At 44.7% G+C, this 25,371-nt stretch overlaps 2 protein-coding genes across 7 annotated transcripts in view; one reads left to right on the top strand and one right to left on the bottom strand.

Moving 5' to 3' along the window:
• Positions 1 to 2,625, bottom strand: part of dnaaf11 (dynein axonemal assembly factor 11) — a 51,405-nt gene extending 48,780 nt beyond the window's left edge. Inside the window, exons 1-2 of one of the 6 annotated variants that reach the window (XM_076876679.1) lie at positions 2,335 to 2,625; positions 970 to 1,137 (exon numbers count right to left, since the gene is read on the bottom strand). In XM_076876679.1, the coding sequence (XP_076732794.1) occupies positions 970 to 1,137; positions 2,335 to 2,344 (178 nt within the window). In that variant the 5' untranslated portion in view covers positions 2,345 to 2,625. The remainder of the gene's footprint in view (positions 1 to 969; positions 1,138 to 2,334) is intronic. The other 5 variants (XM_076876676.1, XM_076876678.1, XM_076876677.1 and 2 more) reach the window with 5 other exon arrangements.
• Positions 2,626 to 2,937: 312 nt separating this feature from the next.
• Positions 2,938 to 24,871, top strand: LOC106675584 (uncharacterized). Its single transcript, XM_076876987.1, has 12 exons — positions 2,938 to 3,407; positions 4,561 to 4,676; positions 5,314 to 5,440; positions 11,047 to 11,876; positions 12,270 to 12,331; positions 15,047 to 15,533; positions 16,493 to 16,553; positions 17,654 to 18,589; positions 21,194 to 21,553; positions 22,732 to 22,829; positions 22,911 to 22,992; positions 23,153 to 24,871. The coding sequence occupies exons 1-12, from the start codon at positions 3,146 to 3,148 to the stop codon at positions 23,977 to 23,979; spliced, it is 4,248 nt and encodes a 1,415-aa protein (XP_076733102.1). The 5' UTR covers positions 2,938 to 3,145; the 3' UTR covers positions 23,980 to 24,871.
• The last annotated feature ends 500 nt before the right edge of the window (positions 24,872 to 25,371 follow it).

The following is a 25,371-nucleotide window of genomic DNA, read 5'->3' as shown; positions in this document are numbered from 1 at the left end:
GTCTCACTGTGGAGAAAACCTTCTGAAGGTTCTCAGCATTAACCAGGACAAAGCTGTCCAGTGTCTCCTCAGGTACAATCGAGCCCTCAGATGTGTTTACAATCATATGGCGATTAGATAAAATATCAGATCTGATGGCGCTGACCTTTCCCCTGAAGTGGTCTGCAAACTGCTCACAGAGCGAGTCTGTGGGGCTTCTTTGGGAGCTGTTAAAAATCAGGGTTAAATAAATGATCTATGGTGGAAAAGAGGACCTTGGGATTATTTTTGTTTTTACTGATTATTTTGGCGAAGTATGAATTTCTTGAGTTCCTTAATGTATTATTGTACATTTTAAGTTGCTCGCAAAATATTTGATGGTTGATAGCATTTTTATTTTTCCTCCATCTCCTTTCTGCTGCCCTGCAATTTCTTTTGAGTTTTTTGACTTCTTCGTTTCTCCAGGGTGATGCATGTTTTACGTTAATCTTTTTGGTGGTGAGTGGAGCAACGGAGTCAAGGCTTTTCTTCAGTTTGCTGTTGAAATGATTAAAAATCAGATCGCAGGGTGCAGGTAAAATCACAGGGGGCATTCGTCTAAAACCCTGGTAAAATTTGCAGCCACTTCAGAGGTTAGATAGCGCCTCCTCACAGTTCGCACCGAGGTCTCCCGCTGAATAAAACCGGTGATGTTAAAAAACACACAGTAGTGGTCAGAGACAGCCAAGTCAACAACAGAGGACACGCTGGTGGACAGCCCATGGGTGATGACCAGGTCCAGAGTGTGTCCTCTGTTGTGAGGACACACTCTGGACCTGTAAGAGCTAAACTCAGCCCAAGTAGTAGTGGCCCAAACATAAATACCACAACTGTTCTCACGACCTCACTTTCATAATAACTGGTGATATTTCAGTAAATAGACCAAGCCAACACTAAAATGCAGTCATTTCTTCCTTCAAAGGGTTCTACCCACACTGAGGCCCGTCTCACCGATCCTGGGGATGAGGTTGTTCTGCAGGTAGAGGATCCTCAGCTCCTTGCACCACCTGTCGAGGTGTTCGATCCTCTCGATGTCCTGCTGATGCAGAGAAACTTCCTCCAGTGAGAAGATCTCACACTCATTGTGCTCGGCGCGCCGGCGGATCAAATCCTCTGTGACTGAAACAGATTTTCCTTTGAACTTCATCTGAATCCGTTTCTAATAAAAACGTCTTCTCAGCAGGTCAGCAGGAGTTGGGGAGAATCAATGCTGCAGCCTGGTTTAACCTGCTTCACTCAATCTCTAATCACAAATTATTCAATCAATACTAATTTATAGTAGATGCTAATTAGAAAAATAAAACTAAATAGTCATGTGTGTTGTTAAACATGGTTTTAAGTCGGTTAAAAACAGGATCCTGATGACCTGAAATAGTCCGTTTTTTTAATAATTAGGATGTCTTTACTTTCATGGCCAAAAAAGTGTTCAAAGCTTAAATGTACAAAAACAGAATTCTGTTTTCATAAATTCAAGTTGAGTTAAAGCGTGCCTGTTAAGTCACGTGACTTAAAGTACTTTTTAAAACACGAAAACTCAGAGCAATCCTGTCCCACATAAATAAACTTCTTATTTTTAGCACCATAAATTAACACTATATTTAATTTAGCAATGTAGGCAAAGTAAAGAGGAGTTTGGGGCTTTTCATATAAAATCTGGAAAGAAAAATCCACTGATTTTTGTATAATAAATTTATTCAAAGATTTAACTTCGAGTTATGGATATTTAACGATTGACAGGCCCTTAGAGTACGTAAGAGTGGGCTGAAATTTGGGACTTTTTCATTTAAAAAAAAATCTAAATTTTTTTTAGATTCATCAGAAACTTTCAGGGTTAAAAAAACACATTTAAGCTGCAACCAAATCAACTTTAAACCCAGTATTACAATCTTGATACCTGCTCTAGTTCCCTGTAAACATACACCTGTGATGTTTGAGAAACCCAGAACATAATTAAAAAACTCACTTTCATTCTGAAATATATTTCTAGTATCCTTTAAGTGTCTTCAAACTATCACGGTATACAAATACTCGAACTGCTGACAGACATATGAATATATATTTTGAATCATTCAGAGAACTGAACTGTTTTTACTAACACAGACTAACACTGGAAATACTAAATACGTTTTCTAACAACATGCTAACTTGAATTTCACCGCCATGACCGTCCCGTGAGTTCATACCGGGCACAAACCGGTTCAAAGCGGGTTTTAAAACAACAAAAGTTCACGGACAGGCCACAAAATCGGTTATACTGTCAGTTATGAACATTGAAACAACAAATGGTGTATTTTTGCCTCTATTTCTTTCACTTACTGTAAACCATCGTCCTATCTGTGGCCAACCGTTGCCATGGAAACCAAACAGCAGCTGCTGCGTTCGAGTGCTGTGGTAAAATGCACCTCTCCACACGGACTAAATGAAGTTACATTGTTGACGGTGCTTTTTGAAATTGCCCTATGCTGACTTTAAGACTGTCACGACAGAGGCGCGGATATTCACGAATAGGAATGCTGAGATCTTTTCAGATGTGTGCTGCTGTTTAACTTTGAAGTGTGGTTACTTTAATTATCTGAAGAGGCATTTTGCTAGGCTCTTCGACTGTAACTAAAAAAAAACCGTGTTGTTAATTACTTACTTGGGTAAAGTAAGGCTGTGATGATTTACAGCACTATGTTCAACTTCAGTTGATATCTAACCGTAGTACAAAGACATATGTATATTGTTAAAACTGGAACATTTAAAATATTTAAAGACACAAATATACATTAAGTATATTTAAATAAAAAGATTATCTAAAAATACGAAAAGGAATCCAACAATTGTATCAAAGGTAATATAATATAATATAATTTATAATGTATACTTGAACCTAGCGAGGCTAGATCTTGATCTTTTATTTTGAAAGTTCTGGCGGAAGTTGCTAAAGAGACTACGGATCCACTCCAAACAAAAACGGTCGGTGCTCCGCAGCATCCATCCTATTTTTCACCGGGTTTGAAAAAAAACAAACCCTTTCTTAGCGTGAAAACGGGCGGGCCGTCGCTCCTCTGCTGAGTCCACAGTGTTTGTTAATGTCGATTTAATTCGCGGTTCGGCGGCTGGTGTCGTTTCTCGGTGGCTGAACATGACGAGCTATACGGGGTTTCACTCTCAGCTGACGTCCATCATGGAGGCGCTGACCAAAGCAGCGGTGGCGGAGATCTGCGAGCTGGTGGACGACAGCTACGCGGTGCTGCGGCTGGAGATCACCCGCAGTCACAAGGAGAACGAGGCGCTGCGGAGGAAACTGGAGCTCATTGAGTCCATCATCGCCCGGGGTCACCGGGGCAGCGCCGCCGTGCTGGAGGAGGAGGAGGGCTGCGAGAGGCTGCTGGATTTCACCCCGGGTGAGTTTTCAGGCTTTCGGTCATCTGCAGGTCAGTGATGTTTCGAGCGCGAGACTTCCTGTGTCTAGGCTCACAGCGCGTTTCAGAGCGACGTGAACCAAGCTCCATTGAAAAACAGTTTAAAAGGCGTTTTTTCACTGCCCTGTCAAAGATTCAGACACTTTTGTCTCCGCATGATATTTTCCAATAGTCATGTATGAATTCGGCTTATGAATCAAAGTCAGGACTGCACTCAGTGTACACTTTATTCGGGTGTTTTCACTGTAAACCAAGCACTGGTAATGCGTTTACCAGTCCCACTTTGAATGAACCAAACTTTCCAGCTGCTTCAATCAGCCGAAATAAAGAGATGGTATAAAGACGCAGAAAATACGAGTCATAACTAGAAAAACAGAAAAGATCTTGAGATTTAAAGGTGGATTTCATTAAACGACTTTATTTTTAACGCTACCAAAATTACTGACTTTGATATTTGGGGGGCTAAGGTGGGAGTTGGCAGCTGCTGTTTGACGATTCAACCAGCAGCTGACCAGTTATAAACCCATTATAAACCCAGAATAAAACCAGTTAAACCTAGTATGAAACCTGTATAAACAGTTATAAAGCCTTATAAAACCAATTAGACCAGTATAGAACCAGTTATAAACCAGTATAAAAGATGTTATAAAAACAGTGTGAAATATGTTTGTTCACTTTTTTACTGTATTTTTTTCAGTTATTGACCTCTTTTATTTCATCTTTTATTTAATTGAGCTTCTTTTTGTTATTGTTTTGTCATATTTGTGATTTATTGATCTTTTCCACTGTTGTTTAACATTTTAGCTGCTTTGTTAGAAGAAGTTCCCAGCTCCTGGGTTAAATAAAGAATATTTCATCATATTAAATAAATAACTACAGAGCCGCTGTCTCATTCAAATCCCTTAAAAAGATTAATTAAGTTTAAGTTCTCTGCATGTGCAATATTTGGTCTGAAAGATGCAGCATTCAATCACAGTCATGTGACTTTAAAACCTTTAAAGTTTTAAATTCCTCACAGTTTTAAAATCAGCACAAAACGGAGACAGGAGTGGATCCTGTGTTTTGTGTTTCTCGGTCTCCTGACTCACTTAAAGACCTTTTTTTGTGTTTGTGGCGTTTTTTAAAATTCTCTCAGATCATGCCTCGCCCGCTGGAGTCAGCGCCAAACAGCCGAAGGCGTCAAACCTCAGACGATGTGGACGTGTCGCGGTGCTGGAGGTGACAGCGGAGGCGAGTCCTGCAAACGCAGAGGTGAGATTTCCCACCACATCAGCTCTGAGCAGACCCGATCACAGTCAAATAACGATATGATGTTAATGTGCAACACGAGGAGGGGCTTCCTTTTTAATTTTCAGAAACGTTTTTGCCTCGTAGTGTCGTTTTTTAATCAAATTAGAATTAAAATCTTAGCAGCAAGCTCAGTGAAGCTTTCTGTTTCCCTCTGAATGATTTGAAAACAAACGGCTGAACTAAATGACGTCAGCTCCACGTTTGATCAGCTGCACTAAAGTTTTCCTCTAAAATAAATAATCCAAAAAATAATGAAAAGGTCTAAAGTGTAATAGAGTTTGCACAGATTTTGATAAAAAGATGAAAATGGAATGAGTTTGGATATTTAGAGAAAAAACTTTTTTTCATGAATGTGAAAAGTCGCTAAAAAGCTTTCATCATAATCAGGCCACACTTAGCAGGTCTCCCTGAATCAGAGGAAGCAGACCGAGGACGAGGAAACAACGTCTCCCTGAGACATCAAAGACAAAACAGCAGGAAGAACATCTCCGGACAGAAGGCCGGTTTTCTGCACAGCGCTGACTTTTTTCCTCTAAACAGCAGAAGATGTGTCACTGTCACAAACATTTACTACAGCTCTGCTTTTTCTAACTGTCAGGACGGTTCGACAGCAGCTGCAGAGGAGACAAACGAACAGGATGTTGTTCTGATAAAAGAGGAAACACCAAAAGAGGAAGCTGAATCTGACCTCGCTACAACAGATGAGCTGCTTATCAGTGAGGACGGTGAGCAAGCCAGCAAAATGTATTTAATTCCAGGTGGAGGCACATAGACACTGTGTGGATGTTAAGTGTGTCTATTGATTTAGTTTAATTGCATTATTATTTAAGAGCAACAATCACAGAGTTCCTTCTTTAAAAATGCTAAAACTCACGTGTTAAATCCATCCATCCATCCATCCATCTTCATCCGCTTATCCGGTCGGGTCGCGGGGGTAGCAGCCTAAGCAAAGAGGTCCAGACCTCCCTCTCCCCAGCCACCTCCTCCAGCTTGTCCGGGGGAATACCAAGGCGTTCCCAGGCCAGCCGAGAGATATAATCTCTCCAGCGTGTCCTGGGTCTGCCCCGGGGCCTCCTCCCGGTGGGACATGCCTGGAACACCTCGCCCAGGAGGCGCCCAGGGGGCATCCTTGCCAGATGCCCAAACCACCTCAGCTGGCTCCTTTCGATGTGGAGCAGCAGCTGCTCTACTCTAAGCCCCTCCCGGATGGCCGAACTTCTCACCCTATCTCTAAGGGAGAGGCCAGCCACCCTTCGGAGGAAGCTCATTTCCGCCGCTTGTATCCGCGATCTCGTTCTTTCGGTCACTACCCACAGCTCGTGGCCATAGGTGAGGGTAGGGACGTAGATCGACCGGTAAATTGAGAGCTTCGCTTTTACACTCAGCTCCCTCTTCACCACGACGGACCGGTGCAGCGTCCGCATTACTGCAGCCGCAGCCCCAATCCGTCTGTCGATCTCCAGCTCCCTTCTCCCATCACTCGCGAACAAGACCCCGAGATACTTGAACTCCTCCACTTGGGGCAGGAACTCATCCCCGACCCGGAGTGGGCACTCCACCCTTTTCCGGCTGAGAACCATGGCCTCAGATTTGGAGGTGCTGATCCTCATTCCCGCTGCGTTACACTCGGCTGCGAACCGCTCCAGTGCGAGCTGGAGGCCCTCACCCGATGAAGCCAACAGAACCACATCATCCGCAAAAATCAGAGATGAGATTCTGAGGCCACCAAAGCGAAAGCCCTCCGCCACTTGGCTGCGCCTAGAAATCCTGTCCATAAAAATTATGAACAGAACCGGAGACAAAGGGCAGCCCTGGCGGAGCCCATCACCCACCGGGAACGAGTCCGACTTATTGCCGGCAATGCGAACCAAGCTCTTGCAACGGTTGTATAGGGATTGAATGGCCCGTAGCAATGGGCCAGACACCCCATACTCGCGCAACACCTCCCACAGGACGCCCCGAGGGACACGGTCGAATGCCTTCTCCAGGTCCACAAAACACATGTAGACTGGTTGGGCAAACTCCCATGCACCCTCAAGTATCCTCGAGAGGACAAAGAGCTGGTCCAGTGTTCCGCGACCAGGACGAAAACCGCATTGTTCCTCCTGTATCCGAGGTTCGACTAGCGGACGAACCCTCCTCTCCAGCACCCTGGCATAGACTTTCCCGGGGAGGCTGAGGAGTGTGATCCCCCTGTAGTTGGAACACACCCTCCGGTCCCCCTTCTTGAAGATGGGGACCACCACCCCGGTCTGCCAGTCCACAGGTACTGCCCCTGATCTCCACGCAACATTGCAGAGACGTGTCAACCAAGACAGCCCTACAACGTCCAGAGCCTTCAGGAACTCGGGGCGGACCTCATCGACACCAGGGGCTCTGCCACCAAGGAGTTGTTTAACTGCCTCAGTGACCTCGCCCCCGGAAATTGGTGGGTCACACCCCTCATCCCCAGACTCTGCTTCCTCCCCGGAAGACGTGTCAGTGGGATTAAGGAGGTCCTCGAAGTATTCCTTCCACCGCCCGACAATTTTCTCAGTCGACGTCAACAGCGCTCCGCCAGCACTATACACAGTGCAGGTAGAGCACCGCTTTCCCCTCCTGAGACGCCTGACGGTTTGCCAGAATCTCTTCGAGGCAGTCCGAAAGTCTTTTTCCATGGCCTCTCCGAACTCCTCCCACACCCGAGTTTTTGCTTCAGCCACTGCCCGAGCCGCATTCCGCTTGGCCTGTCGATACCTGTCGGCTGCCTCCGGAGTCCCACAGGCTAACCAAGCCCGATAGGCCTCCTTCTTCAGCCTGGTGGCTCCCTTCACCTCTGGTGTCCACCATTTGGTTCGGGGATTACCACCACGGCAGGCACCAACCACCTTGCGGCCGCAGCTCAATGCAGCAGCTTCGGCAATGGAGACGCTGAACATGGTCCATTCGGACTCAATGTCCCCAGTCTCCCTCGGGATGCTGTTGAAGCTCTGCCGGAGGTGTGCGTTGAAGATCTCGCGGACTGGGGCCTCTGCTAGACGTTCCCAGCACACCCTCACTACGCGTTTAGGTGCACCAGGTCTGTCCAGCGTCCTCCCCCGCCACCTGATCCAACTCACCACCAGGTGGTGATCAGTTGACAGCTCAGCCCCTCTCTTTACCCGAGTGTCCAGAACATATGGTCGCAGGTCTGGTGATACGATTACAAAATCGATCATCGACCTACGGCCTAGAGCATCCTGGTGCCACGTGCACTTATGGACACTCTTATGTTCGAACAGGGTGTTCGTTATGGCCAAACTGTGATTAGCACAGAAGTCCAATAACAAAGCACCGCTCGGGTTCAGATCAGGGAGGCCGTTCCTCCCAATCACGCCCCTCCAGGTCTCGCTGTCGTTACCCACGTGAGCATTGAAGTCTCCCAGCAGGACAACAGAGTCTCCAGGTGGAGCACCTTCCAGCACCCCCCCCAGGGACTCTAAGAAGGCTGGGTACTCCGAACTGCCACTCGGCGCATAAGCGCAGATGACAGTCAGGACCCGTTCCCCGACCCTAAGGCACAGGGAACAAACCCTCTCGTCCACCGGGAAAAACCCCAACGTACCGGCAGCAAGCCGAGGGGATATAAGAATACCCACCCCAGCCCGCCGCCTCTCACCAGGGGCAACTCCAGACTGAGACAGAGTCCAGCCCCTCTCCAGGAGACTGGTTCCAGAGCCCAGACAATGCGTAGAGGTGAGCCCAACTATATCTAGCCGGTACCTCTCAACCTCACGCACCAACTCAGGCTCCTTCCCCACCAGAGAGGTGACATTCCATGTCCCTATTGCCAGTCTTGGCAGCCGGGGGTCGGTCCGCCAGGGCCTCCGCTCCTGGCCGCCACCCGGCTCACAATGCACCCGACCCCTATGGCGCCTCCTGCGGGTGGTGGGCCTGCGGGAGGATGGGCCCATGTCTCCTCTTCGGGCTGTGCCCGGCCGGGCCCCATGGACTAAGGCCCGGCCACCAGACGCTCGCCCTCGGGCACCCTCCCCGGGCCTGGCTCCAGGGCGGGGCCCCGGTAACCCTATCCCGGGCAGGGTAAACTGTTCCCTCGATATTCTTTTCATGGGGGTCTTCTGAATCGCTCTTTGTCTGGTCCCTCACCCAGGACCAGTTTGCCATGGGAGACCCTACCAGGGGGCAAAAGCCCCCAGACAACATAGCCCCTGGGATCCCTGGGACACACAAACCCCTCCACCACGATAAGGTAGCGATTCAAGGAGGAGGTGTTAAATCCTTACAGTAAAAAAAAAAACAATCAATAAGTGAATATTTTAAACTAGCAGCAAAGTTCCACCAAATAAAAGCAGCAGAAACAAAATCAGATCAAACCAACTGCAGTCCACTCAATTTAAACTTTCAAAATAAGAGCGAGGGGACAGGCCAGCAGTAAATGGATGGGATTTTTTTCCTCTGATGAATGAAAAATAAAATTGTAATTATTTTTTCATTTGTTTTTCAAGACTTCATTTATGTATTTATTTTACCTCAAGGATAAAATATACTTTATTTATCCTAAAGTTGGGGAATTCCTGTTTTACAGCTGAAAAAAATTAAACACAAGTAGATTAAATAAATTCTAAATTTAAAAATGATCAGAAAATGAAATAAATTAAATAATTAGAAATTTAAATATGCGTATTAAGTAACAGCCACAGACTGTATAGAACAGGGGTCAGCAACCTTTAACACCCAAAGAGCCACGTGGACCCGATTTCCACCCAAACGGAAACTCTGGGAGCCGCAAATACTTTGTGACATCTAAAATGAAGATAACACTGTATATACTGTTTTTTACCTTTATGCTTTGTGTGAACAACTAAGGTGTGCTGCTTATGAAATCCATGAAGTGCTACAGAGAAAATTACATGTTATTTATGTAATTAACACATTTTGAACTCTTAAAGAAATATAACAAAAGGAAAGCTGAACTAAAATGATCCAGCAAACAAAAACTGTTGTGAGCCGCTATCCTCATACCTTGGCCTGACTTTTAAAAAATAATTGGAAAAAAAAGCACTATGCTGCTAAAAAAGGAAAAATAGATATTTGCAAAATTCTGCCTAAATATGTATTTTACCTGGTTAATGTGTGCGGCGGGGCGTGGTCTGCAGCGCCGCTGCAGGGGAGGCGGACGCACCTGAGCGGCACCCGCAATCACGCCTCGCCGCCTTAACGTCTCTGCTGTTGTGTTGGTGTGTGTCGGGTTGTGAGCTGCAAAGCTGCAGCCGTCTGTGTGCGTACAGCAACCGTGTGTGTAAAGTGGTCAATAAAGAGATGCTGAAAAGCGTGTTCATGCAAACATCGTCGGGTCTGCCGTGGTATGTTTACAACGGGACTTCTGCTCCTGAACCTCTGCGCACAGCGTCTGCAGATCGGGGCTGTACGAAGTCACTTTCATCTTTACGCAGGACTGTAAGCTGTCGTCTGTGAGGCGTGAGCGCTGTTTGTTTTTAACATAGTTCACGGTGGAGAACAGCTGCTGACATAATGTGGATCCAAGATCCATAATTGGCCTGCCTGGGGTTGAAAGTCTTGATAAATGCACGGCGTTTCAGCGGGTACACCGGCTTCCGCGAGTGTGACGCTTATTTTGAGTGATGAAAAAAATAATAGAATATAATTTTATTTTTATATTTCAATATCACAATAATCTTCCAATTTAGAACTACAAGTTAACAAAGAACTAACATAAATAAAACACACTTCAGCTAAATACTTCTAATTTATTTTCCCAAACCACGCGCAGCCGCACTGTAAGGACTAAAGAGCCGCAGGTTGCCGAGCCCTGGTATAGAACATAAAAAATAAGGTCAGTATGGAAGCGCCTTAAACTTGCGTTCTGTCTGAAGGCCACCAGGTGGCGATAGATGTGGTTGCAACAAGATTTCTGGTGCTGTTGAAGAAAACAACTCTGACCTCTGTAAGCATCTTGCAGCTGAGTTTATGTGCTCTCTCATTTTGGCTCATTCTGAATAAAAAAAAAAAAGTTTTAAAAATCTTGGTCATGTTTCAAAATGATCTGTAACCTGTCAGTCACAAGTTATTAGCCAATGAGCATGATTCCACCGTCAGACCCGCCCCTCCTCATCACCTCTTGTTTTTTTGCAGTCAAGCTGAAGCCCTCAGGCTTTAAACTATCTGTGGTAATAATACATGAGAAAGTATAATTTCAAAATAAAAGCATGTGGTAGAGCACGTGCAGGAAAAACAGCTGTTTTTGTTTCTGACAAAATCACACGATAAAAGAGGAAGAAGAGATTCCTGACCTGCTCCGTTTGAACTTCAGTTTTCCTCTGTGTGTCTGCAGGGACCGAGGTGCCGACGTCAGAGACGGAGGACAGTGAGCAGGGCGCGTCTCGGTTGAGGATCTCAAACACAACCTGCGCCGACCTTCGGCCGTGGGACCAGAATAATAACGCGGTCTCAGAGCAACTCGCGCATCACGAGTCCCGCAGCACGCCCGGTTCCCCGCGGCCCGCAGGGGGCGTCGAAAGCTGCTCCTCGGACATCGTGTTTGACTTGGCGTCCGAGTCGGAAGACCGCGTTGTGTCTGTGGCTCACAGCAGGAAGTCGTTCCTGCTTGAGTCAGGAGGAAGTCCGGCCTCGCTGCCCGGGACCTCGGAGCTGAAGCGTGGCGTCTCCCTGATTAGTTCACTGCCCTTTGACTCAGAGCTAGATCTGTGCTCATCATGGACCAATCAGGGCCTGCCGAGCATGGTGCCCGTCCCTCACCGGCCGTACCTGAAACCGGACCAGCGTCCCACGCTCATGGACAAACAGTCTGACTTAAATGCCGGCGGTTTCCCTTTGGCGCTGGCGCTTGGTGGCTCCAGGCTGGACGCTCTAGAGCTCAACCGCTACAGCAGGGACCGCCGCTTCGTCTGCAGCTACTGCGGCAAGTGCTTCACGTCCTCCCGGAGTCTGGAGACGCACGTGCGCGTCCACACCGGTGAGCGGCCGTACAGCTGCGCTCAGTGCGGGAAGCGCTTCACACAGTCGGGTCACCTAAAGACGCACCAGAGCGTGCACACCGGGGAGCGGCCGTTCGCCTGCGAGCACTGCGGGAAGAGATTCGCCGGGAAGCAGAACCTGAGGATCCACCAGCAGAAGCACCATCAAGGCGAGCAGGCGGTCGCGGCCTTTTAACCTGGTTACCAGAGAACTCGCTGCTGTTACTCAGTTCTTAGACATTTGATTGGAAACTGATTTTATATCCACTGATCAGCCAAAACATTAAACACTCCTAACAGGCTTCCCTGAATAAATAACATCGTGTGCGGTCGGATTACAGTGGATGTTCAGCTCGCAGCACATTTCTAGAAACGAGAATAATTGTTGCCATCTGACCAGCCTGAAGGTGGAGGAACAACATGGGAGGAGCCAAGCAAAAGAATAAAAACAAAGGAAACACTGGAGAAACCCTGGAACTGTTCACTGTGGATCAGTCACCGTCAAAATCTAACTTATCCACTTCATACCTGCTTCTTCACTCTGTCGTCGTCCACTTCTGTCTGCAAACTCTTCTTAAAGTTCCACAAAACCAACAAAACACTGAGGACCTCCACCCGCTGCACCTGTGGCAGCACGAGCTGGTTCTAATGTCGTGGCTGCTCGGTGAACAGACCTGATCAGTAGCTCTGACTGCTGTTGTCTTTCAGGCCTTACCTGTTTGTAACCATCTGCCTCTGTATTAAATGAGGCCCTCTGACCTGACCCGATCCTTCATTTCTTACAAACAAACACGGCCCTGTTTCCAGGTTCCCTTTGATTGTTTTCAAGCTCAAAAACTGAAGAAACCGGCATTTGGATGGAGCATGTGAATATTTTTTGTTTGGCGTATATCTGGAAATAAAAGTGTGCGCTCTCACATTGATCATTTTCTTTGCTTTGCTCGTGTTTCAGGTGCAAAATCTGAGGGAAGCAAGAAAATTCATATTTTGGACGTGATGGTCATCTGTTAACGACTGTGTTTTAAGGTGGACATAAAAAAGATCCATCAGAGAAAGAACCACAAAAATACAGTTGCTGTTTAGTTCAGTCGATCGATTAGGAATTCTCAGTCTGATCTCATAACTTAATATAAGTTTATAATGTATAATAATGTGTTAAAATTAGAAAATAATTCAATTTTCAAGTGCTTTGAGGGGTCAGTGAGACTAGAAAAACTTATTATTTCCAGTTATAAAAATATGTATAAAGTATAAATTATAAGAATATTAAAAGTCAATGTGAGCACAGAAAAGAAGTTCAATTATAAGATGTCAAAATTATGCAAAAAGCATCTGAAATGTGAGAAAAACTTTCAATTCTAGATTCTGAGAACATTAAATATTAGAGAAAAATGTCAAAATTATGACAAGAAAAAAGTTCAGTTTAACATAAAAAAACTACAAAGTTATCATTATTTGTCTTAAAATGTCTAAATTATGAAACTTTGTAAAAGATTGTTTTGAAATTGAGAATAAATTAAAGATGATAAAATAATGAGAAAATTCTTTTTTTAAAAAGTGAAAACATAAAAATTCTGTTTTTCAAAATAAGATGTGAGTATTACGTAAAAGCATGATGAGATTAAAAAGTAAATCAAAAGATAGTTTAAAAAATATAATGACACATTTACATTAGATGAAAATGATGAGATGTTAAAAGTGAAGAATTTCACCATTAAAAACGATAAAACCAAAATGAAGCTGAGAAGTGAAACAGTAAATAATGTTAAGAATATTACAAACATTTAATAAAAACATTAAAAAGTCAAAATTGAGATAAATGTAAGTAAAAGGTCAAATAAATCATTTCATTGTGATTTAATTTTGTCTTCATTACTTTAGGAAAACTAAACGATCCTTGATTTACCTGCAGGTTAACACACCTGGAGTTCTGCTTTTTGATGCGACACCTGGCAGCCAATCAGAGGACAGCGTTTCCTCAGGCAGCGTCTTGTCTTTGTTGTGTGTTTGGAGTCTGAACCGTGCTCTCCGTTCAAACTGACAGCTCCACAGCTCAGCCTGCAGTTTCTAATAAAAACAACCAGAATCTGTCTTTAAATTATTCACACAGTGAATAATAATAAAACTAATAATTATCATTAGTTTTCAAAATGCTTCAAGGATCTGAACAGCAAACAGAATATCAGTTTGTTTATGTTTACAGTCCTGTTCTATTTATATTGCATTTACTTGAATCTTAATTGGCTTCTATTCTTTCTCATATTTACACAAGTGAAAAATAACAAAATGATAAACAATATAAATACGTCTGTAGGTTCTCAGCCACTGAGGATAGGGTCAGCCCAAATACACTCGGAGTCCTGAGCTGTTGAGGTCACCTGAGGAAATGCTTGTCGTGTCCTGAGAGCCGATGTCCTAAGCAACCAATCCCGTTCAGTGATGGTGGATCACAGTGGACACTTGACCTCCTTCACTCCTATCTCAAACTGCAAAATGTGAACGCTGGCTTCCTCCTTTAAATGCAGCTGTACAGCTGAATCATCAACCCGCGCTCACATCTTGCCTCAGGTGACCTCAGCATGATGGTAGGGTGGACGCTCAACAGGTCACCCTCAGGGAAACCTTGAAGGGCAGGGAACCGACGAGGGGTTAAACACCCGGGAAACACAGCCAGTTATCTTAGAACTGAAGAGGCCTCTTGGATGAAAAGCAGAGTCTTCATGAACATGTCTAAAGACTAAAATATTAATACAAAAGCACAACAAACTAAGGTAATTGAATAAAGTATAAGAAAGAAAGGAATGGTACAATAAATGAAAGATTATTAAAATCCAGCCTCTTCTATTAGATCTTATAGTTTGAGTTCATACATTTTCCAGTTTTACTTTGAATCTTTATATTTATAGTTAGTTATTCTATTTTTATGAGTTTGTGTCAGTGTCATTTTACATTTTTGTTATTTCAAAAGAATTTTATCTATTTTTTTAATGTTTTGATGATGATTTTGTCCAATTTACTATCTGATTTTTTTAAAAAGTCTATTATATATTTTCCTTTTCCTACCGACTTAGCTTTACATTATTACAATTACATTATTATTATTATTACAAATAATGGTTTTATTATTTTATTTAATCTGCACTTTTCATAGTTACCTTTTCACTTGTACTATTTTAACCGCCTGAAAACGCACTTTTTTCCTATTTTTACATTAAACTCTTAGCGCTGTTTAATTACGCATGCTCTGTTCTGTTTTCTTGCCGTTAGCAGTCGCTCACTGACGGTGTTCTTAATGTAGTTCTGTGGATAACAACAGGCTCTTATTCTGAAGGCAGCGGTGTTGTTCCGGAAGTGAAGTGTTGCAGGAACCGTTTTCTCTTTTTTCTCTTGCCGACGGTTGAAAGTCCAAACAGGTTCCGCTCGCGGCTCCATTGCGCCCACCTTGCGGCTCCGTGTGGTCCGGTTCGGGTTCGGATTCCGTTGGTTCGTCGGGATGTCCGGTTTAAGCAGCAAAGCTCTCCACGAGCAGCTCTCCGTCATCATGGCCGCGCTGACCAAAGCGGCGGTGGCGGAGATCTGCGAGGTGGTGGATGAAGGCTATGCGGTGCTGCAACTGGAGATCACCCGGAGCCACAAGGAGAACGAGGACCTGAAGAAGAAGCTACACCTCATCGAGTCAATCGTGGTCCGGGGGAGCAGCGGGGGAGGAGGAGGAGGGGAGGCTGCGGATGCGGAGGGACCGGAGGTCTCACCGGCGGCGGAGGCTACGCAGCAGTCGGGAACAACGCAGCAGCAGCGGGAAGGTGACGGACGAGGAGCCGCGGCTGGAGCGGTGCGGGAGGAGGTGAGCACTCCGCCGGTCTGAATCAACCTGAAGCCCGGGAACAGGCCGACATCAGAGAGCAACAATAACAATGATAACAACCGCAGGTTGGAGCCGGAAGTGTAATACAGTCAGCTCACAAAACGGAATAAATAACATTTTGTCTGAATGACATAATTACCTAAGAAATGTCCCGGAAACTTTCTAATAGAAACACGTGTATGTAATCACAAATATATGTATTTGTTATAAACAATAATGACTAATAAAATGAACTGAATCAATCTGCAATCAGTATTCAAAACAATTCAGATGATCGTTTAATTTATTGATATTGTGTGCCAATGCTTAAATATTTAACTCAATGTTTTATCTAATCTGACAATAAATGGAAGATATTTACAACGTGTGGCCTTTTTAAATCGCCCAAGATCTGAAAATTCTCTGAAATGAGGCTAATTTATCAAATCTGATAGTTATTAATTACTGCAGTAATAATCAGAATAGTTTTGGAAATAATTTAAAGTTAAAACTAGTTTAAAAGTTTTTATTTATTTCACTTGAATTAAAACCAAAATGTATAAACCTCGAGTTCATCCTTACAGTTACTCAGTACTTAAAAAGAATCGTTTTCCTCAGATTTAATTTCACTTTTACAAACAGGTTTATGCCATCAAATTTTCTTTTCCAAACAAAAGGAGAAAATGGTCTTATCTCTGCACATGCTCAGTGCAGCCTGATGTGTTTGTTTTGTCATCAGGCCTGAAGCTGGTTTTGTTTTAGAAACCTGAGGGCAGTTTGAGAGAGAGCATGATCGTTAACTGAAGATATGAGATACTGAAGTTTAAATTAATTTCAATGATAAGTCAGCCAATCAGGAGTCCAGAAACATTTATTCTTCTTTAGTTTGTGTTTCTATAAAAACAGTATTTTAATCGTCTCCTTTTAACGTTGTTTTTTGTGTTCTGTGGCGTCTGCAGCTTCCAGAAGTGGTGCTGATTAAAGATGAGGACTCGGACAGTAACGACGTCTTTGAGGAAGGTGAGTAAACGACCTGCAGCAAATCTTTTGTGTGTTTATTAACAATGATTAAGGTTGTGTTCATGCTCCAGAACGATTTAAAACAGAGAGAAAAAAACAGAAACGTCTCTGTAAAATAACTTTCTGCAGAGCTGTAGCATTACGGCTATTTACACCCAAACTTCAAAATTGAATTCCAAAGTAATAAAAAATCTGCTGCACTCGACTCTGAACGCACCACAGGGAACAAACAATCATTAGTAAAGAAACACATCAATAAATTACCAACCATCTCTATTCTAAATAAAAGCTGAGTGTAGTCGTCATGGCTACGGGTTTCTATAATGCTCTATTAGGAAAAAAAGAATTAAGGAGTGACATGTGGTCACTTCACTTCTTTCTTTCCTTTCATTTTCCTGTGTCTCCTTTAAAATGTATGACATGTATCAGTTTACACCATGCACTGCTCTGATATCAGTGTTAGATTAATGAGCTGGATTTGGCACTGTGAGAACGAGGATGGGAGTCTTTCTTTGTAAGTTAAGGCATGAGTGATTTCTTAACTTTCTAAAAATAAAAATGTCATTCTCAGGGAGAAAAATCATTAAATTAGAAAAATAAATAATACTTACAAAAAAAAGAAAAACGGCACATCATCAACAACATCAAGAATACTCCGGGCTCATCATCCACAGCTGATATTCATCTAATTTGTCCTGATGAGATCGTTCTCATTCCCAACGTGTAGCATACCGACAATTTGTCCCGAGGTGTCCCATAGGAGCGTTCCCGTGATACGTGTCGGATTGTGGATCCAATCCAACAGAATGAAGCTCCCGGTGGTAACACACGTTCCAGCCGTGTATTCCAGCCCTAAACCTAACCACAACCTTAATCTTGTTAGATGGTGTTTTCTAAAGTGATTCATGATGAGAAAGTAAAAAAAAGTGTACATGTGTAGATTCATTCCAAACAGTTCTCATGTTTCCGAAAGCGTAACATATTGTTGTATGTTAGGTTTTGGGATGAGAACGTGTTGTTCTGATGCTCAACATTTCACAGCATTGAATCTTATCATGAAAACTTTAATGATTCTTTCTTTCTTTTATGTAATTTCTTAGGTACTAAGTTAACAGCTGATGGGGTGGCGCCTGCAGCCAGAGAGGGCATCACGTCGACTCCCATCAGCCGGCGCACAAAGCGGCGCTGGCGTGAAAGCTTGGAGTCCGAGAATAGGTCATCGTCTGAGCAGCTGGCACAGAAAACATCCGACCTGACAGCAGGGACGCAGAAGACCGTGTCCGTCTACACTCTGGACTCTCCCGATCGTGAGCCGGGGGGTTCCGAGCAGCTTGACGACGAGGTCGAGATGGAACCTGGCGAATCTGCTGGGTCGTACTCGTCACAGATGGACCCCGACATTCATCTGGTTCAGGAGTGCTCGCTGGTTCCTTCGAACGCCAACAGGCCGGTTTATTTTAGCAGCGGCGCTCTGATCGAGTCTCCGTCAAACCAAGCAGACCTCGATCTGACTGTCGACCCAGGGTGGCCCAAACAGTCAAAGGGTCAAATTACTTTTACTGCGTTTCACCAAGACGGAAACACGGATGGCGACGCCTTTGGACTGAAGGTGCTCAGCGTCTCCGGCTCGACCCCCACAGACTGCCAGCTGTCCGAAGCCAGCAGCTCTGCCTTCGAGTACGAAGACGGCGGTGATGTCATGAACTTTGCCCTATACAGGGACCAGGCAGGGCGGCCGCAGCTCTGCAACGGGCAGCCGAGCGCAGGAGGCAGAGGGAAGCGTTTCGCGTGCTCCCTCTGCAACAAGACGTACGCCACGTCGCAGAACCTGGAGGTCCACATGCGCATCCACACGGGCGAGAGGCCGTTCAGCTGTGAGCAGTGCGGCAAGAAGTTCACCCAGTCGGCTCACCTGAAGTCGCACCTGAGCGTTCACACGGGCGAGCGGCCGTACGCGTGCAGGCTCTGCTCCCGGAGCTTCATCGTCAAATATAGCCTCAAGTTGCACATGAAGAAGTGTCACCCAAACGTCCCGAGCGACCCCTAAATGCTGGTTTTTACGAACATTTAAAAAACATTTATTTTGTGCTCGAGCTGCATCCATCAGCTAATATGACTATTTTTATAACTTAAATTATTACTTAAATTTATCATCTTTTATTCTTTCACTCTAACATCTCAAAACATAAGAGATCAAATCTGTCCATAGTTTATCTAACATGCTTCACGTGTCTGTGTCACTCTGTGATTGGCCCACATGTCGTTCAGCTACTGAATCTGATGCATCTTATCTCTAAAAACTGCCTGTAAAAACCAGTTAAGATATTTTATTTATATCAGCCCTGTTGTCTTTATTTCGGGTGACGTCTCTTGTGCATAAGAAAAAGCCTGGCAGTCGCTACAGACATGAATTGGCCGTGATGGTACTGGGACTGTATATAAAAGATGGACCATGGACACTGTGCCATCACTACAGGCTCCGCTTTTTGAAACTAGAAGTGACCATATTTAGATTATAGGGTAGCGTGCAAAGTTATCAGCTAATGCAGAAGTGCCTTAACCTGCATTTTTAAGATGCCACCAGGGGGCGGTAGCTGCCTGGTCCTGTAGAAGTCTGTGTGGAAACTGCCCTGTGACCTGACCTCTGTAAAGACATCCCTAATGACTTATAGGCCCAGTCGCTCATTTTCAATGAACCCTAGTTAGTTTTCTAAATTTGGATCATTCTAAAAATTATCCAGGACATGAGTCTGCTAGACGACTCTATGAACAGGTGAAGTCACGTCAGCTACATCCATCTTGCAACACTGTCCTCGTCCTTAACTTAAAGCCTTAACAGATTTGAAATATTTCACCCCCCCATGCTGCTCTTAGTCTTCAAACTGTCAAAAGAGACTAGAACCATATTTGTAGCAGTTACCATAGCAGCCTGTAAACATCAAAACATGTTTACAGCTGCTACGGTAACTGCAGCCTGATGTCCACCTGAAGTAGCCTCCGGTGGACATCAGAGGAACTGCAATTTTTCCTTGTACTCTGAAATTTACTCCGAAATACTTTTTTTTTTTTTTTTTGTTAACCCTAAAAGCTGCTTAAATTGTTACCACATCACTATGTTCAGCTCCTTTTACCTTAAATACTGACAATTTGAGTTATTTTAACAGACATGAACAGGACACGTGTGCGACACAGAAAGAAACCTTTCTAACAAGAATCATAAGACACGTTACATGTGCTCATCCATAAGCCAGGTTTGTATTGATTAATGTGTTTACATGAATCAATAGTATTACCAAGCAAATCTGTTGACATGTAGCTACATCTGCACGTGCAGCAACACCCAAACAGATAAAAAACGTCTCATTCTGAATAATTTAAACACTTATGATGTTTAGGGTTTCTAAGTTCATAATTTTCTGTTTTCTTGTTAACATTTCTGCGTTTGTTGGACAAAAGAAAAAGGTTCCAGGAAGCTGTTACACACATTTTTAGGCTTTTTAGCTAAAATAAGAGCATCATGTTCATCAGTTAAAAGCTGTGCTGTTACAAAGTCTACTGCACATATTGGAAGTTGTTTCACAGAAAGTATTGTTGATACGGTTTATGTTGAATGACAGTTTGTCTAATGTTTGGGTAATAAAATGGTTAAAAAGTGTTTTGCATCTTATTTCATGTGTAAATAATAATTCGTTTGTTCAATGTAGATCAGGATTTGCAGAAACTATCAAAAGCCTTCACAACCAGGTGCAATGTTTGTGTGGTTTTTCCAGACTGTCATTGTAAATAAGAATATGATTTCATTACCTGGTTAAATAAAAGTTCACTGGCTTCAAGCACAATGTTGAGGTACAAAGTGATGCCACATGAAAGTACAGTTCAGTTTGAGTCGATATCTCTGCAACACAATACACAACGTGTCATTTCTTCAAAGTCTGACTTAATTTTCTCACATTAAAACTAATTTTTAAACAAAGTATATTTAGGTTTTTAAATCCAGAGAACTTCTCAGTACTAACCATTTCTGGCTTGAGAACCTCGTTATCGCTTGTTTTGTTTTTTCCTTCTTCTTTGGAAAAACAATTTGTAGGACTAAATATTGGCAATATTTATGGCTTTATCAGTGAGCAGGAAATTAGACTACTGGTTGATTTGGTTTGATTTTGTGATTTTATACGGAAAAGCTTGTTTTTAAAATCACATTTTCACACATGTATTTGTTTAATATAGCTTTTACTCTTAAATAATTACTATATTCATTTGCATTTGATGGTTAGACACGCTTATTAAAATGGGGACGGGGGTACCGGAGCAAAAAGGCTCTGGTAGAAAAACATCATATATTTCTTTTTTTTTTTTCTTCTTTTTATAACGAACAAGAGACTCACAAAAACAACAAATAAAATAAATGTTAAAATGAAATATAAACGTGAGTTGATACAGGTTTCATCTCCCTAAGAAGGACAATCAAACGAGGAGTTATTGGGACGTTTTCATACCTGAAATTTGCTTGAAACAGTAAAAGGATACTTTGCACATGCGCACTGTGGATTAATTCCAGCCCCCGCCATCACTTCCTGGTCTGTATCGGAGAGCGCACATCAGGTGAGCGGCTACATTCAGGTAAGCTAACGGTGGAGTCTAAGGTCCTGCCTCGAGCCCGCGGTGTGGATTGTTCTGCTTCAGATACACGCACGCGCTGGATTGGACAATGTCCCCCGCGGCCACCTTCCACGCGCAGCTCGCCTCCATCATGGAGGTGCTGGCCAACACGGCCGTGGCGGAGATCTGCGAGCTCGTGGACAGCGGCTACTCGGTGTTGCAGCTGGAGATCTCGCGGAGTCGCAAAGAAAATGAGGTGCTGCGGAGGAAACTGCGCCTCATGGAGCTGCGGGCCGCCCGAGCGACCGCACTGCGAGCCGCGGTTACCGCCAGCGGCAGCGCGGTGCTCCACGCGAGCGGCCGCGCACGAGCCGAACTGAAGAGGAACGCGACCGCGACAGGTAACCGACCGTTAACTTCTAAATTCACAGCAACTACACTGTAAAAACGAAAGGAAAACTTTTTGACCAGAGTGCAGCATGAACTCGATTAATTGATGCGGTCAGTTTGGTAACAGTTGTTAATCATTTCCAGCTGCTTTGGTGTCAATGAAATAAACAACAGAGTACAAAAAGAAATGTTTTATGTTTATTAATTTTTCTGACTCTTTCCATTAGTTTTAGAGGTCAGTAGCACTTCTGATAGTATGAGGCGATTCCCGTGCCCTACCTGCAGAGTTTGCACAGGAAGTAAAACACCTCCAGACTGGCACATTAATACGTGCCATTGCCAGCAGTTTTGGTGTGTCTCCCAGCCCTGTCTCAAGAGCATGAAGGAGACTCTAGGAGAGCTGGACAGGGCAGTAGGAACCTTAAACCATCAGCAGAACCAGTATCTTCTCCTTTGTGTAAGGAGGAACAGAATGAGAACTGCCAGCAGGCCACTAGTGTGAATGTCTCTTACCAAGCAATCCGAAGCAGACCTTACGTGGGTAGCTTGAGGGCCTGAGTTCCTCTTCTGTGTTTATTGCCCAGCACTGTGAAGCTTGATTGGCATCAGCCATAGAATACCTGATTTGGCAGATCCCCCGCTGGCGCCCTGTGCTTTCCACAAACGAGGGCAGGCTCACCCTGAGCACACGTGATAGACATGAAAAGGTGTGGAGACATCATGCCAAAATTTGGTGGTAGGTCAGTGATGGGAGGCATTGAGGGATGCACAGATGTCTACTGGCTAGCCAACGGCACCCTGACTGCTGCTAGGTAACGGGATGCAGTCCTTGGACCCGCTGTCACAACCTGTACTGAAGTAGCGGGTCCTGGGTTCCTCCTGGTGCACGACAATCCCCGGCCTCATGCGATGAGTATGCAGGCGCTTCCTGGAAGATGAAGGAATTGATATCATTGACTGGTCCCACGCTCGCTGGACCCAAAACCCAGTCGAACACATCTGGCGCATTGTTTTAATCCATCCAACACCTCAGACTGTCCAGGGTTTTTAAAGAACTGATGTAGATCAATTTGCAGAAGAAAAAGGACATAAAGGACAATAAAATCGCAGCAATGCACAGAAAAAAAATAACATTTACAGCTGTACATGATTCAGAACTTTAAACGCCGTCCTCACTCCCCTCCTGCAGGTGAGGTAGTCTTGTCCAGAGTGTCCAATCAGGCGATGCCTCAGTGCAGAGACCACAACTCACCTGCAGAGCCGAGACAGGAAACCACACAGAGTACGGTGAGTAGAAAAGGTGGGAGGAGCATTAGCAGGATTTCCTCCCTCACTCTTCATTTTTTAACCTCTCTCCTCCAATTCCAGCAGCCTGCAGATGCTACCACAGCTGCTGTGATCAAAGTGGAGGACGATGACTGCGTATCCTGGTCCCAGTCTGAGCCGGACAGTAAGTATAAGAACCTGAAGAGAGCCTTTTTCTTCCTGTTTGACTCAGTGTAGTCTTTTTAGTTTGTAGCTGGCTCATACAGGACAGATCTAAACCCTATGGTGTCCAGTTTAAGCTGTGTAAGAGGCTAAAACTCTTTCTGCTTTCCTTTTATCTCCAGAAGGCTTCTGTCATAATGAAGAGGGACAGGTGGAGGCAGAAGCTGCAATCAAACAGGAAGCAGCAAACGATGGTGGCATCTCGTGGACGAGCGGGGAAGTCAGCTCTACCTCCACCTCTGTCCAGAACACCCAGAGGTCAGAAACCAGCAGTTACGACTGTTTGATATTTGAGCCACAGCTTCAGCATGGCTCCCACACCACCCAAAATCCTCTGGGAGCGGAGGCCGGCTGCTCATCGGCGTCCAATTCAGGTGGCAGCTTCACATTCCCGCACAGCAAGGTGAGTCTGTCTGCAGCAGAGCGACCTGCAGGTTTCCAGAGCAGCCAGCAGAGGGCGGTGCCTGCAGACGAGCTTCCTGTTAGGAAGGAGACGCCAGGAGAACATCGCTCCTTCATCCGGAGGGGCGGGTGGAGACAGGATGCCATCAGCAGAGCGGCAAGCCACAGAGGCGAGGATGGCGGGGGAAAGTCGTTCGTCTGTAACTGCTGCGGGAAAAAGCTCGCCTGCCTCAAGAACCTCAAAACCCACATGAGGGTCCACACCGGCGAGAAACCGTTCGTCTGTGCGCTCTGCGGTAAACGCTTCTCAGACTCCAGCAACCTCAAACGCCACCAGAGCGTCCACACGGGCGAGAAACGCTACGGCTGCGTCCACTGCGGCAAACGTTTTGCCCAGTCGGGATCGCTGAAGGTCCACATGACCGTCCACACAGACTGCAAACAGTTCAGGTGTTCGTACTGCAACAAGACATTCATATCAGGCAGCCACCTGCGGCGCCACATCACTCTCCATGCAGGAGAGAAACGGTTTGGCGCCGTGCAGTGACCACTGGGAGAAGCGGCATTGCAGATATCTGCAGTGAGGTAGTCTCACAAACACGTGACCTACTGTAAAAATGTGTATCGTGTATGTTTGAACACAAAACAGATGTTCTTGGATCACCTGCAAACGTTTTCACGTGTTTCATTGGAACATATGGCAGCAGACAGTGTGGCCGCCGGGGATCGGCTCGATTTCAAGCCACTGCTTCCAGTTTTAATCAGACTTCGGAGTCGCTCTTAGTCTGGTCTTCTTCCCAGGTGAGGAGACACCTGGACAGATTAGGTCTTAATATTAATAATAACTTTATATAGCACTCTTCACCAGGTAAGAACTATGTACATAAAACAACACAATCGATCATACAGCACAAATCTAGTTAAAAGCCAGTCTAAATAAATGAGTCTTTAGCTGCTGTTTAAAAGAATAAATACAATCAAGGCAACGTAAAGATGGAGGCAAAGCGCTCCACATCCTGGGGGCCACCGCTCTGAGATCTGACTCCCGTGGTCTTTAAATGTGTTGGTGGGACTACCAACATCCTTTGATTAGATGATCTCAGGCTGCGAGAGGGAGCGTGGTGTTCTAAAAGACCGGAGATGTCGGCAGCAGCGTCACGACGTTAGAAGTCAGCACTACGAGTTTGAACTGGAAGCCAGTATACTGAGAATTAAACTGGTGTAATGTGCTGTCTTTTTGTTAAGAGCCTTGCAGCAGCAGGTTGGCTGGGGACATCCTCAGTGTCCCCCCAGAAGAGCTGGAGGCATCTGGTTCTCTGTCTAAACTTTGACCTTTGACCCAGGTAACAGAAGGAAGGCAAGAAAGGGCTTTGTGTCCATCAGGTATTTGTCTTGGGCGTCAAGGTTGTCATGTTCAATTAAAACTCAGCTTCAGTTAACTGTGTCCATGCTTACTAACCTAAAACCAAAATGTAATCGTACTTTCAGTAGTTTCAGTCTTTGTAAAGTTGCTGAACCCAAATAAAGCCCGAGGAGCTGTTGCACTTTGCCAGTAAAAACAAAGCAAATCCACAAAATCCAAAGCTAACAGCTCTGTTTGGATAAAGAGGATGGATACTGAAGTGTGGTCACATCTGCAGAGAAAGAACTGCTCAAAAGATCCTGAACTGAACTCTATGGAAAAAGGTAACGGCCAATGAAACTTCCATGAGGGGAAAAAGACTTGAAGTGTAGGGGAAACGTTTTTAGTGGATGGTGGTGTTTGATTTAAACTCAAAACTGTTTTAACAAGTGAATCCAAAGTGGGCGCCACAGCCTCCTGTCTGGGCTGGGAACTCGTTTAAACTAAATCTTAAAATTTCCATTAAACATTTACACTGAAGAAAACATCCATCCCACTGTCTCATTTGAAGTTGAAGTGGTAGCAAGCTCAGGAGGG

This window comes from Maylandia zebra, linkage group LG18, assembly GCF_041146795.1.
Source record: "Maylandia zebra isolate NMK-2024a linkage group LG18, Mzebra_GT3a, whole genome shotgun sequence".
Taxonomy (NCBI): Eukaryota; Metazoa; Chordata; class Actinopteri; order Cichliformes; family Cichlidae; genus Maylandia; species Maylandia zebra.
The sequence above is the reverse complement of the archived record's forward strand: the minus strand, read 5'-3'. Positions and strand labels throughout refer to the sequence as shown.